Below are 14745 nucleotides of genomic sequence, written 5' to 3' on the forward strand. Positions count from 1 at the left end.
CCTAGTCTCTTCTATAGTTAACCTAAAAACTTTGCAGGGATTGCTCTGTAAATTAAATTGAGAATATAACTAATGCATATATGCTATTTTAAATACTGTAGTATATGCCAGAGACGTGACGTGTTAGTCTGTGAAAATACCGTGTCAGGCAGGCTACACAAATATTGATCTTGACATTGTTAGCTTCTTGTCTTTTTTTACATGTCTTACACTGTACATTTAGATTAAAATATTTTATGTTGTAGGCTACAAGAAAATAGCCTTTATTAATGAATTATTAGTAGTTGTAGTGTCTCAGAAAATCTTGCTCATTGTCACATAGCTCTTGTATACACTGAAGCGGCAGTTGAAGATAAACCCAGACCAGCGAACGTCAAATAACTTTTGTCTGGTTAATACTTTTAAAGAAAAATTTCCTTGGCCATAAATCCACAATGTCAAATCAAATGAAAGAAACAAGGTGAATATGAATAACACACATTTATTAAAACATAGAGGAACAAAAAATAAAGAACAAGAAAACGGGAACAACACTCAGACCGAAACTCGGCATTAACATTTCACTTATAATTAGCAGCACAATTAACTTCAGCACAGGCTACAAAATAAATTATGTTATTGAAATATTGTAAAGTGGTCATATGAACTACACAAATGAACGTTTAAAAAATAATATTCAAAATCGAATAGCTCACAGAACGGATGGCGTAAAAATGCGTAAAGAAGTCTAATATCTTTCACCATAGACCATGTTTAAATTTCGATGTTTCTGGCCAGAAATACCAACATATTCACTTTATCTGGTTTTAATAAGCTGCTGATTGGAGTAACTACACTACCCGCTGTGCTGAAGACCCGCTCTGATGGAGTACTGGTAGCACATATGCACAGATATTTCCGTGCTAATCTTGCCATGAACGGAAACCTTTTGTCGTTCGTTTTCCACCAAGTCAGCGGGTCCTCTTCCCCATCAATGGCCATTTCCTGCAGGTACATGGTCATTTCTGCCTCGACCTTTTGCTCATCAGTGAGTAAAATAACGAAATTATAGTTTTAAGTGGAAAATAGTATTTATGTAAAGATATATATTAAAATAAAAACTCTTCTTAAGTGAAAGCTAGAAATAATCCCCGCCCCACTCCACCGACGATATCATCGTCCATCGCGATGTTTTTCTGTCAACATCGTCAACTGCCAATTTAGGGGACATCGCCCAACCCTAATAAGAATTAAAACTAAATACATTTTTAAAATGCCAAAAAAATTTAATAAAAAGCCCGCAAGAAATCTGACTGGCTGGTTGTTTTTTTTTATACCAACCACCTGGCACATGTCAGTGAGTCTGCATAATGTGGCCGATCCTAGGATGCTGAAACTCTCGGAAACAACATGCCGATTTTGCGTGTAATGATGTCGCACCCGTAGTGTCATCACAAAATGCCGTGGTTGCTTCAGCACTTGCAGTTTTCATCTCAAATTTGACTTAATCGGTTAAGTATTTTTTTTTATTTTATTAAAAACTCAATAAGAGCATTAACCTTAAAACCCTCATCTGTTTGGGAGAAACTTAAACTTGTTATAGCGTCACAATCACATTATATTCATGAGATCAGTCTCAGTCCATGAGCGAGCACAATTGTGTGCTTGAGCGAATCACAGAACCTCAGATTTACACATTCGGAAGCTGAACCAAATAAACGCACTTCAAGTTACTTTAGATAGACGTATCTGCTTAATGACTTTATGTTGTGCAAGGTGAGACATTCAGTCCATGCTACTGCATTGAAACGTAAGTAAATATCCATCATTAGAACTGACATGTTCGCACTGAATCCAAGAGGAAACCAGCTCTCCTTTGGGACTGCTGTTCCATCTGCCTTTTTCGGTCCAATATCTGCAGCACTCAGGATATGTTTAGTCAGCTTCATGGGTCATGACAGCAGCAGATTTGAGCCTGAATTGGTCCTCTCAATATGCAAGACTTCTCTTCACCCTTTTCTTCATTATGATGTCATTGCAATGTTTCAAACCCACAATCACTCCGTGTAATATAAGGCAGCGCATGTGTTTCTGTTAAAGACATTAAAGGATGACATCACTCTTGTCCCATCACTTTTAATGGGATGAAATGGAAAATCTGTCATCATTTACCCTGAAGTTGTTACAAACCTTTCTGAGCTCGGAGGAACACAAAAGGAGATGATATTCATTTTATATCTTGATACTCTTAATGTGTCAACAGTTGATTATTTTAAGAGGAACAGCTGATATTTTAACCAAACTTAATTGATAATCTCCATTATGTCTCATGGGCTTTGAAAGAGCAACTTCTGAGCAGTAATGTGTTCCTCTTGGCTATTTTCTCCATTTTTTTTTTTTACTATTTATCTTTAGAGCCAATTTATACATTGATAATATTAGAGGTACTCCAAAAATCAGATTCTAAATAATACCGATATTGAAGTGTGCGTGGTGGAGTATATGGGTATGGATTATTCCAGGTGGCACACAGGCCTGGCAGCTGGGCAGTGAGAGTGTGTTGTTTTCTTTTTAGGGAGGGGTAAGCAGGGCTATTGTGTCATTAAAGGACATCTGTTCCCCTCTATTCAAAGGCCCCACTCTGGACCCCCCCACCCCCCGCCAGCAAACTGATCAGATATGCATGGTCAATACCCCCAGCAAGCCTGTAAAGGGGTTATTATATTTTGATGTTCATTACTGGCACTTAAGACAAGCATCACTTGGAGAATTATGTTTGTACATTCCCAACTGACCAGAATGTGTTTACCTGGAAGACCAGATCTATCTATCTATCTATCTATCTATCTGTCTGTCTGTCTGTCTGTCTGTCTGTCCGTCTCTCTGTCTGTCTGTCTATCTATCTATCTGTCTGTCTAATTAACCTTCTATCTATCTATCCTTCTATCTATCTATCTGTCTGTCTGACTGTCTGTCTGTCTATCTATCCATCCATCCTTCTATCTATCTGTCTCTCTGTCCGTCTGTCTGTCTCTATCTCTCTGTCTATCTATGTCTGTCTATCCATCCATCTATCTATCTATATCTGTATCTGTCTGTCTAAGCTTCTATCTATCTGTCTCTCTGTCCGTCCGTCTATCTGTCTCTCTATCGGTCTGTCTATCTATCTGTCTGTCTGTCTCTCTATCTGTCTGTATCTATGTCTGTCTGTCTGTCTGTCTATCCATCCATCCATCCGTTCATCCCTCTATTTATCTATCTGTCTATCTAACCTTCTATCTATCTGTCTGTCTCTCTATCTGTCTGTCTATCTATCTATCTATATCTGTATCTGTCTATCTAACCTTCTATCTATCTCTCTCTCTATCCTTCTATCTATCTATCTATCTATCTATCTATCTATCTATCTATCCTATCTATCTATCTGTCTATCTCTCTATCTGTCTATCTATGTCTGTCTATCTATCTATCTATCTGTCTATCCTTCTATCTATCTGTCTAGCTCTCTATCTATCAGTCTGTCTATCTATCTGTCTATCTATCTATGTCTGTCTGTCAAAATGTGTAATGCTAGCATTTATTTCTTGTTATTAACCAAAAGTAGAGATCTACAATAAATTAAAAAAAATGCACAGAAAAAAATCATTTAAAGATAGAAGTATAGTAAAAGTCACTGAAGTGTGCAGTAGTCCATGGAAAAAGCTGCATGCCAGTCTGGCAAGCTCTGATGTGAAGGGTGTGGCTCCCATCTTACTAAATGTGTCTCACACACACACACACACACAAATCTCTGTACCTCATACCCGTCTGTTTATCCACTGTGGAAAAAGTGGGGGAGGAATGTGCGACTAAATGAATGTGTTTTTATTCCCATTTTTAACTGCCCCCCTCTTTCCTGTCTGAAATTGCTTCCATGCTTTTTTCTCTTTACGTCTTAGGTTTTTTTTCTCTCTCTCTCTTCCTCCCTTCTTACCTTCTTTTGTCTTTCATTCATTTGTGTGGGGATTTCTCTCTTTGCCTGCCTGAACACGGAGTGCTCGGATGTGCCGTGGGCAACAGACAGACAGAACACAAGGAAAAGGAGACAGAAATGGTTTTTGCTCTGGGATAAGACTGTGTCTTAAACTGAGAGAGAGAAAGAGGTTAAGCAGGGTTAAAGCACACAGATTTTGAGGCGTGTTGGTTGAGTTGTCGGGGTCAGGATGGACACCATGATGCTACAGGAGAAACTGGTGGAGAAACTTCTGTGCCCTCGAACCCGAACCACCCGACAGAAGGTTGTGTATTTATAGCCCTGTGTGTGTGTGTGTGTGTGTGTGTGTGTGTGTGTGTGTGTGTGTGTTTAGCTATAGTTTTGGGACAAAGGGGTCCCCAAAAGTGAGTAAAATGTGACAAAACGTGTCTTTGGGGTCATTGGGAGTGTCTTCAGTTGTAAAACCAATCGATTAATATATTCAAGTTTTCTTTCTCTTTTTCTAAGAATGCAAAATGTTTTCTTTTAGGGTTAAATTATGGGTTAAGGTTAATCTGTAATAGTTGCCATTTGCAGTGTATAGAAATACAGCAATACTATAGAAGTTGATAGAAACAATAGAAGTCTATAGTTTGAGAGTTAAACAAAATTTGTGTCTGCGTAATATGTTTAAGAATGAGAAAACTGCTAATTGACACGCTTAAAATCTGTGTTCGTATGTGTTGTGTGACAGGGAAACATTATAAAGGCAGACATATGACACTAAATTATGTTTATGAATATATTTAAATTAACACATGTCTATATTATATATTACATATGGATGTTTCCTGAACTTTGGGCACTTTTAGCTTTGTTGACATCTAGGAAGTAAACTCTTATTATAAAATTGTTCTCACTCTCACTAGTTGTCCAATAGTGTGTGTGTACATGCATCACAGGCGATTTAGGGCATGAAAATTGAAAAGTTTCATTTCCAGCTCATGTCAAATTCTATATTGTGTTTAATAGAATTCTGTGATGGAAATGACATTTTTTAAATTTTTAAAATAAAGTGGCCGACTCCTTTGTCTTGCTAAGGCAAATTTCATAGCAAACAAACATTTACATTTAATATCTTGAAACATTTTGCATAATTTGACAAAAATACAGCTTGATTGGAAATAAAAAAGTGATGTTTTCCTTGGATCTTCAAACATCATATTTCATCTCAAGCATGCTCTTCACACTGACACTTTTGTCCACTTGGTTAACAGGTACACTAGCTTAAAAAACAAAGACTTTATTAGGAGCAACATTGTTTAGTGTAGTGAAAATGATGCACGCCACAACTGTAGGGACGGTCATAATTTTTGTTAAAACTAAAATGATTTTCACACAAATATTGAAGTGTTTAATGTTTATTTCACTCTTTGTTTAGATGATCATAGTTTAAAATGAAAGTCTGGGTCTGTGACAAGACTAAAACAGTCAAATCTATAAATAAAATGCATTTAAAAAGTACCAAAAATAAATGATGAATGCTTGGTAAAAAACAAAATGTATATTTGTCATTTTAATGAAAATAAAACACGTTTGAATCTGTTAGTTTGATTAAAAATCATTCCCTGGGACATGGGAAGTGCACCAAGTCAAAGAAGCACCCATATATAATATAATTAGGTCAGTCAATTAAAAAATGTTAACGAATTAATTACATGGTATGCCGATTAATTAATGAATAAATATTTGCTCAGAAATCCCCTCAAATAACAATAATTCTATATATAATGATGAAATAATTATAAATAGTTATATTAAATATTTACAAATTATATACAGTGTGTATGTGTGTATATATATATATATATATATTAAAATAAATATTCAGATAATTAAATTACATTGTATTACTGTGGCAGAGGAGTTAATCATTGATAAGACAATACAAAAAAATGTCTTTAGAATCTATTAGAATTTATTTGCGATTTTATTGATCCATTTCGCAATTTAATTTGTCAATTAGTCCGAGATTTATTATGATGGCTTGTCTAAGGACCGTCAATGTACACCTGCATCAGACGGACATTTTTAGAGCATCTCAAATTGGTTGCGTCACGTCACAATCATGCCGTGTCAAGTCAAACATTGTTTGATACTTAGAAAAACACGTCTTAAAATTCCTAAATCGGATTTGCGCTCAATCAAGCTGTGTTTTGAATGCAAGAACGCGTCCTCGTGTTGTGCTGTACGCTGAAGGGTTGGTTTGTTCTCTGTATAAGTTTTGCCTATACAGCTGAAGTTACGCTTACTGCCCCCCGGAGAAATCTGTTGGTATATCAAATTTGAACTACTCAGGAATCTTCCTTATGGACTACTTGCACTGAGCCTCATTGCCGTACTTCTGCTTTGAAATAGTGCGGCCTGTTAGTTTCCGGTTAAATGTGTTTACATGCACCGTAGTTCCCGAAACGCCACTTAAAATGAGCGTTTGAAAGAGGATTATAAAATACGGATCTTTTCAGAGATAGCAGAAGAAATACTGAACATTACACAAAATTCAACTACGTGCTTCACTCACTGCCATGTCCCATGTGTGAGGGAGAGAGACGCGATGAACGCATGTATCACCCAGTTTTTATGAAATGTATGTTTTAGGGGGCCTGGGTATCTCAGCGAGTATTGGCGCTGACTTCCACCCCTGGAGTCATGAGTTTGAATCCAGGGCATGCTGAGTGACTCCAGCCAGGTCTCCTACGCAACCAAATTGGCCCGGTTGCTAGGGAGGGTAGAGTCACATGGTGTAACGTCCGCGTGGTCGCGATTACTGGCACTCAATCTCAATGGGGCGCGTGGAAAGTTGTGCGTGGATCGCGGAGAGTAGCATGAGTCTCCACATGCTGTGAGTCTCAACGGTGTCATTATGCTGCAGGTTATACATGTTTGATTTATTATTCAGGAACTGAGTTTAGATACATTTGGAAAGGATAAAATATATATTTAGAGGCAAATTTCAGCAAGTTATAAAATGGAGACGTCACGAATAATTGAATAAATCTCTGCACGTAGATTTGGAAATGTAATATTTGAGTATATTTCAACTTTAGTTTAATTCCATACACATATCTTTATCTCCTCTCTCTCTCTCTCTCTCTCTCTTCCCCTCTCCCACACACACACACACACAGCATGCATGGTGTCAGATATAGCAGAGTTTCTCTGGCAGTGAGATGAGTTGTGTTTGGCTAAAGTTTGAGTTTGTTAAAAAGCCCTTTTCAGTCGGAGTCAGTAGTGCTGGTGTGTGGCCGCTGGGGTCTATTTGGAATGGCGACGGAGATGGTTTTGCTGTTTGGTTTAATAAATATTTTGTTTTCCTTTCACTGCATCACTGTCAAGCTTCTTGAGATTCACAGAGCTGGGCTTCTGACTTAAGAGCGTTTATGACTGCTGTGCGGTTTCCTGTCGAGTCCGCGGACATCAAGAGTAGCAACTCAACAGTACTGCGCTTTTCATGCGATGTTATTTCTGTGCCAGACTGACCATTCACTGAAGTGCAAGCTTAAAGGGATGGTTGATAATGAAAATTCTGTCATCATTTACTCACCCTCATGTCATTCCAGAATGTATTTCTTCTTTGCTTTGCTTAGAAGTGTTCATGCTGATGTTGTCCGTACAACGGGTGAGTAAATTATGTTATCCATTTAAATTAGGGGTCTTTCTCTTTCTCTCTCAGGATAAGCAGTATGTTGGCTTTGCTACACTTCCTAATCAGGTGCACAGGAAGTCTGTGAAGAAGGGCTTTGATTTCACTCTAATGGTGGCAGGTATGTTTGAGGTCATCACTCCGGCATGTGTCACTGTCAGCGTTGACTTTCACTGACCAAGCAAACATAAAACAATATACAAGTCAATACATGCTCATGTTGTCAATAACAGCTCTTTGTATTTTTGTGTCTGTGTGTTTAGGTGAATCTGGTTTGGGCAAGTCTACTCTAGTTAACAGCCTCTTCCTCACAGATCTCTATAAAGACAGGAAATTGCTAAATGCAGAAGGTAAGAATTCTTTATGGCCATTATTAAAGATAGGTGGATGGATGGATTGTAGCAAGAGTACTCTGGCCCTTTAAGAGCTTACCTTTAACAAGTTGAAAAGGAGTACTCTGGCCCTTTAAGAGCTTACCTTTAACAAGTTGAACAGGAGTACTCTGGCCCTTTAAGAGCTTACCTTTAACAAGTTGAACAGGAGTACTCTGGCCCTTTAAGAGCTTACCGTTAACAAGTTGAACAGGAGTACTCTGGCCCTTTAAGAGCTTACCTTTAACAAGTTGAACAGGAGTACTCTGGCCCTTTAAGAGCTTACCTTTAACAAGTTGAACAGTTTATTTGACTCTGGCCCTTTAAGAGCTTACCTTTAACAAGTTGAACAGTTTATTTGACACTGGCCCTTTAAGAGCATGTGTTAAGAACATCTGATGAGACAATCAGTGGTGGCAAGATAAGTTAGCATTGTTGATGTGTGGCACATGTTTTAAAGTGAGAGTAGGATGTTTAATGGGAGGAATGTTAATGGATCTTGTTTTCTGTGGCCTTCATGAACTTGATTACTCTACTGAAAAGGATTATTGATTGCGGAGTGGTTTGCGAAGGACAGATGAATCCCTAAAGCTTTACTGCCCTAAACCTAATGGAAAAATTGCTCTCAGGGCAGTAAGAGTAACTGGACCTCTGAATACTTCTAAAACTACTTTGCAAGAATCCACTCACACCACAATCCCCATTTACCCATCTACCAAAACATCTAAACATTACATTTTTTATTTGGATTTTTTTTTTCTTGATCTCATTTGTTTTTGTTTATTGAAATTTGAAATGGTGTCAGGTCTTTAAGTTTTGTTTGTTTATTTGATTGTATTATCCTTTCTAAGAGAACAAAGTTTTGTTTTGAAATTGTGGCTGGAAATTAAATACAAAGTAAACTATCTGTGATGCTGTGTGGTGATGCTTTTTGTTGTCTGTTACAAAACCTTTTGTTTTTTTGCTCTAATGGTTTACCTGCTTAATGAGGTTCAAATTTAAGTTGCGGGATGCTTTATGCTAAATGTCTGGTGCCTAAACTAAATGTTGAAATGCTCACCACCACTACAAGATGGATGGATGGATGGGTAGATAGACAGACAGATTGATGGATCGATATAGAAATAGATGGATGGATATTTTGAGTTTTTGGATGGATGGATGATGGACAGAGATAGATATATAGCATGATAGATAGATAGATAGATAGATAGACAGACAGACGGACGGACGGACGGACGGACGGACGGACAGATAGATAGACAGATAGATAGATAGACAGACAGACGGACGGACGGACAGATAGATAGATAGATAGATAGATAGACAGATAGATGGACAGAGATAGATAGATAGATAGATAGATAGACAGACAGACAGACAGACGGACGGACGGACGGACGGACAGACAGACAGACAGATAGATAGATAGATAGATGGACAGATAGACAGACAGATAGATAGATGGACGGACGGATAGATAGATAGACAGACAGACAGACGGACGGACGGACGGACGGACGGACAGACAGATAGATAGACAGATAGATAGATAGATGGACAGCTAGATAGATAGATAGACAGACGGACGGACGGATAGATAGATAGATAGATAGATAGATAGATAGATAGATAGATAGACAGATAGATGGACAGAGATAGATAGATAGATAGATAGATAGATAGACGGACGGACAGACAGACAGACAGATAGATAGATAGATAGATGGACAGATAGACAGACAGATAGATAGATGGACGGACGGATAGATAGATAGACAGACAGACGGACGGACGGACGGACGGACGGACAGACAGATAGACGGACGGACGGATGGACAGATACTACAAATCCGACACACACAGAGAGTGAAAAAGAAAAACAAAGAGACAAAACAGAGAGTACGATAGATAGATAGATAGATAGATAGATAGATAGATAGATAGATAGATAGATAGATAGATAGATAGATAGATAGATAGATAGATAGATGGACTGAAGGATGGATATTTTGAGTTTATGTGTGGATGGATGAATGGATGAATAAATAGACAAATGGATGGACGATAGATTGCTTGATGGATATTTTGAGTTTTGGATGAATTGAAAGATACATGAATGCATGGATGGATGTACTGATGGATGGATAGATAGATCTATCCATCTATCTGAAAACTCAGAATATCTATACATCCATCATCCATCTCTCTATTTGGATGGATGAGTGGTTTACGAGAACTTTTTTTATTTAGGTTACAAACTGGTAATTACAAGGGTATTACGCAATAAATGTGGTTCATGAGGACATTTCTAGTGTTCCCTTAATTCAAATAGTTAAAAAAAAACATGCTAAACGATGTTTAATTGAAAATTTAAAAATGCAGAACGTTTTTTGTGAGTGTTAGTTTTAGGGGTGGGGGACAGAATCTATAGTTCATACAGTATAAAAATCATTATGTCTATGGAGAGTCCTCATAATGATAGAGTTTGAGTAATTAATCAGTCTGCTGTGTCTCTCAGCTGTGATGAGCCTTAATGCTGTAGTTGTTCGTTTAAAGCTATTTCCTAGCTTTAGTATAAATTTACCAACAATCATCCATGCGTTTATCTAATCTGCCAATTGTGTGGCAGCAGTGCATAAAATCATGCAGATACAGGTCAGGATCTTCAGTTAATGTTCACATCAACCATCAGAATGGGGAAAACATTTGATCTCAGTGATTTGGAGCGTGGCATGATTGTTGGTGCCAGACGGGCTGGTTTGAGTATTTCTGTAAAACTTCTGATCTCCTGGGATTTTCACGCACATAGAGTTTTGGCAGCACGAGAGAGGCCTACATAATAATAGGCAGGTGGTTTTAATGCTATGGTTGATTGGTGTATAAAGCTACTGTATAAAGTTATTTTTTTTTTACGTTATTTTGACTGATTGTGTTTCTCCCGTAACAGAACGCATTAATCAGACTGTTCAAATCACCAAACACACAGTGGATATTGAAGAAAAAGGAGTCAAACTCAAACTCACCATCGTGGACACGCCAGGGTTTGGAGACGCGGTTAATAATAATGAATGGTGAGAATTCAGCTGTTCTCAGCCTGACATAGACACACAGTTGTGTACAATTCTGTCATTCTGAGCACTGTGTGTGTGTGTGTGTTTGCAGTTGGAAGCCCATCACAGATTACATTGATCAACAGTTTGAGCAGTACTTCAGGGACGAGAGTGGACTGAACAGAAAGAACATACTTGACAACAGAGTACACTGCTGTCTGTACTTCATACCACCGTTTGGACACGGGTACGAAAAGCAATGAGTGTGCATGTGCTGGAGTGGGATGAGTGTCCAAACATGGGTCAAGATATAGTTAGGTTCATCATTGCACAATAATAAAGTGTGTTTGTCAGGAATTAAATGAAACGATACTACATCAGTGTCACGTCCGATGTGTTTGCTGTGCAGGTTGCGGCCGGTGGATGTGGAGTTCATGAAAGCGCTACATGAGAAAGTGAATATTGTTCCTCTGATCTCTAAAGCCGACTGTCTCACTCCTAATGAAGTCAAAAAACTCAAGGACAGGGTTAGGAGATATCCTCTTATCTTTTATCCTAATTCCCAGACAGTTTTCCCAATGATTGTAATTCAGATTTTGCACGTTGACCCATTCAGTAGGTGTGCAGGTTTAACATGTGTCTGCTTTATTCTGACCTCCTGCAGGTGCGAGATGAGATTGAGCGGTTTGGGATTAAAGTGTATCAGTTTCCTGAATGTGACTCCGATGAAGAGGAGGAGTTTAAACAGATGGACAAAGAACTGAAGGTCAGACAAACATAACTACAAATTGTCAAAATAAACAATCTCATTCATATCCATCCAGAGCAAATATGGGTCAAACAGTGTATTAAACAGAAACTCTCTTAAAGGAATATTCCACATTAAATACAACTTTAATCAACAGCATTTGTGGCATAATGTTGATAACCATAAAAATTTATTTTGACTCATCCCTTATTTTGTATTTATTTGTATGTGTGTGTGTCATAGGAGTGTACTCCATTTGCTGTCATTGGCAGTAATACAGTGGTGGAGGCCAGAGGTCAGCGGGTCAGAGGGCGTCTTTACCCGTGGGGTATTGTAGAAGGTCAGTGATTTCAGAAACATGCTCACTGACACAATGTATACATTGAGCTTGTAAACCTGTATGTACTTTGCATATTTACTAGAAGTATGCAAATGTGTTTGTGTGTTCATTGTTGAGTAATAAATTATATTTTATATGTGTGTTTTTCCAGTGGAGAATCAGTCTCACTGTGACTTTGTGAAGTTGAGGAACATCTTGATTCGCTCTCACATGCACGACCTGAAAGATGTGACCTGTGACGTGCACTACGAAAACTACAGAGCACATTGCATACAGGAGATGACCAGGTGGGTGACACAAGCCCAAGGCATTTTTTTGTTCTATCCTACAGAATATGCAGCATGAATATGGCCTTCATGCATCAATAGATTACTTTAATGTGATGCATGTTTGTGTGTGTTGCAGTAAACTTGCACAGGATAACTGTACGGACAGCCCGCTGCCCATCCTGCCTCTGCCCACACCAGACGTGGAGACAGAGAGACTCATCAAGATGAAAGATGAAGAGGTACGAAATAATCAGCACTAATAATATAAACCTAGCGGTTACCAAAGCGCTTTACACTGTGACTCATTCACCCATTCACACACACATTCACACACCAATGACGGCAACGTGCTAGAATGCCATGAAGAGAATCTTGGGGTTCAGTGTCTTGTCCAAGGTCACTTCGGCATGTGGAGTCGTGTGGGTCAACCCTGCGATTAGTGACTGACCCGCTCTACCACCTGAGCCACAGCCGCCCCCAAAACTGGCCCCATTCACCTCTATTGTAAGTGCCTCACTGTGAATTTTTTAAAGGAGAAGTAGGGAAGAGTTGAAATGATTTTTTTGTGGTATTTATGCCACTAATTCTGTCAATTGTTTGAATACGGAATTTCACATTATGTGGGCCAAAAAAGTGAAAAAGGAGCCAGTTTTCTTTGCATGCAGTGCCATCTGTGACCTTTAAAGTGGGCTCAGATCGCTTTCTAGTTCGCTTTACCTCACGGGATCTCAGTCCATTTTGCATTCACACTGCGTTGTTTTTTTTGTTTGTTTGTTTGTTTGAAATAAACATATTTTCTCCCAGTTTGGAATGCCCAATTCCCACTACTTAGTAGGTCCTCGTGTTGGCGCGGTTACTCACCTCAATCTGGATGGCAGAGGACAAGTCTCAGTTGTCTCCGCTTCTGAGACCGTCAATCCGCGCATCTTATAACGTGACTCGTTTTGCATGACACCGCGGAGACTCACAGCATGTGGAGGCTCATGTTACTCTCCATGATCCACACACAACTCACCACACGCCCCATTGATAGCGAGAACCACTAATCGGGACCACGAGGAGGTTACCCCACGAGACTACCCTCCCTAGCAACCGGGCCATTTTGCTTGCTTAGGAGACCTGGCTGGAGTCACTCAGCACGCCCTGGATTCGAACTCGCGACTCCAGGGGTGATAGTCAGCGACGATACTCGCTGAGCTACTCGGGCCCTGCGTTGTCCACTTTTTCATTTATAATATTGATGATGATTATAATTATTAGGGCTATACTTAAAGGAATATTCTGGGTTCAATACAAGTTAAGCTCAATCAACTGCATTTGTGGCATAATGTTGATTCAAACAAAAAAATTATTTTGACTCGTCCCGCCTTTTCTTTCAAAAAAAGTACAAATCTTCTCACTATGTTGTCACCATAGAAACAGAATAAGTGGCTATGGTAACCTGTCAGGGCCAAATGTGTTTGGCATTATGCGAATGGGAAAATCAAGTGAGCTTGGTGTGTTTTTTTGTTTAAAATGCACGTTATTAGAGAACTGAACTGCAGGCTGAATTTGCTTTAACCTCCTGAGACATTTTTACATTACATTTACATTTATGTGTTTGGCAGACGCTTTTATCCGAAGCGACTTACAGTGCATTGAATGTATGCATTTTATCAGTTTGTGTGTCCCCTGGGAATCGAACCTATGATCTTGCCGTTGCTTGCGCCATGCTTTACCAGTTGAGCTACAAGAATACATGAAAGTGAATTACAAGAAAATGTATTTTTGACTGTTTGTTTTGTATCTGCAGCTGAAGAGAATGCAAGAGATGCTGGAGAAGATGCAACAACGGATGCATGAGAAAGATCAGTGACACACACACACACACACACACTACAACCTCACTGCAACTCTCAGATGTGAATGCATTTCAAATATACTGTACGAATATCATATCTACCGGTTTGTCCATCAGATTCAGTCTTACAATTGCTGTAAGTTTATTTGCTCTGTGCTTTTGTCTGCCTGGATGAAATATGGTGATTTGACAAATGCTCGTGTCTATGAGGAGCATAAATAAACCAGTGTATTATTAACTTAAATGAACTTTTAAAGGTATCTAATTTATATTGACTTTTTGTTATTTGCTTAGCAAGATGAATGTGTGAGTTTTTAGAAAATATTTTTTTCTGAAATAGTGATGGTCGTTTATTGATATTGATGTACGTGTGTGCATTTGTAAACCGAGAGAGAGATATTATGTATTTTGCTATTCATTTGTTGGACTCAAAGGCAGTTTTTTTTTTTTTTTTTTAAGTTTTTTTAAAGTGCTCGAAATCAGTGAATGT

The 14745-nt window shown here is 38.6% G+C and overlaps 1 protein-coding gene across 1 annotated transcript; it reads left to right on the forward strand.

Annotated features, from left to right (window-relative positions):
- The first annotated feature begins 4001 nt into the window (after positions 1-4001).
- On the forward strand, positions 4002-14712 carry LOC127621330 (septin-5-like). Its single transcript, XM_052094888.1, has 11 exons — positions 4002-4256; positions 7665-7755; positions 7898-7984; positions 10956-11079; positions 11171-11305; positions 11468-11585; positions 11723-11824; positions 12050-12146; positions 12298-12433; positions 12552-12654; positions 14208-14712. Exons 1-11 carry the CDS (start codon positions 4182-4184, stop codon positions 14268-14270), a joined length of 1131 nt encoding a protein of 376 aa, XP_051950848.1. The 5' UTR covers positions 4002-4181; the 3' UTR covers positions 14271-14712.
- The last annotated feature ends 33 nt before the right edge of the window (positions 14713-14745 follow it).

This window comes from Xyrauchen texanus, chromosome 27, assembly GCF_025860055.1.
Source record: "Xyrauchen texanus isolate HMW12.3.18 chromosome 27, RBS_HiC_50CHRs, whole genome shotgun sequence".
NCBI classification, from domain to species: domain Eukaryota; kingdom Metazoa; phylum Chordata; class Actinopteri; order Cypriniformes; family Catostomidae; genus Xyrauchen; species Xyrauchen texanus.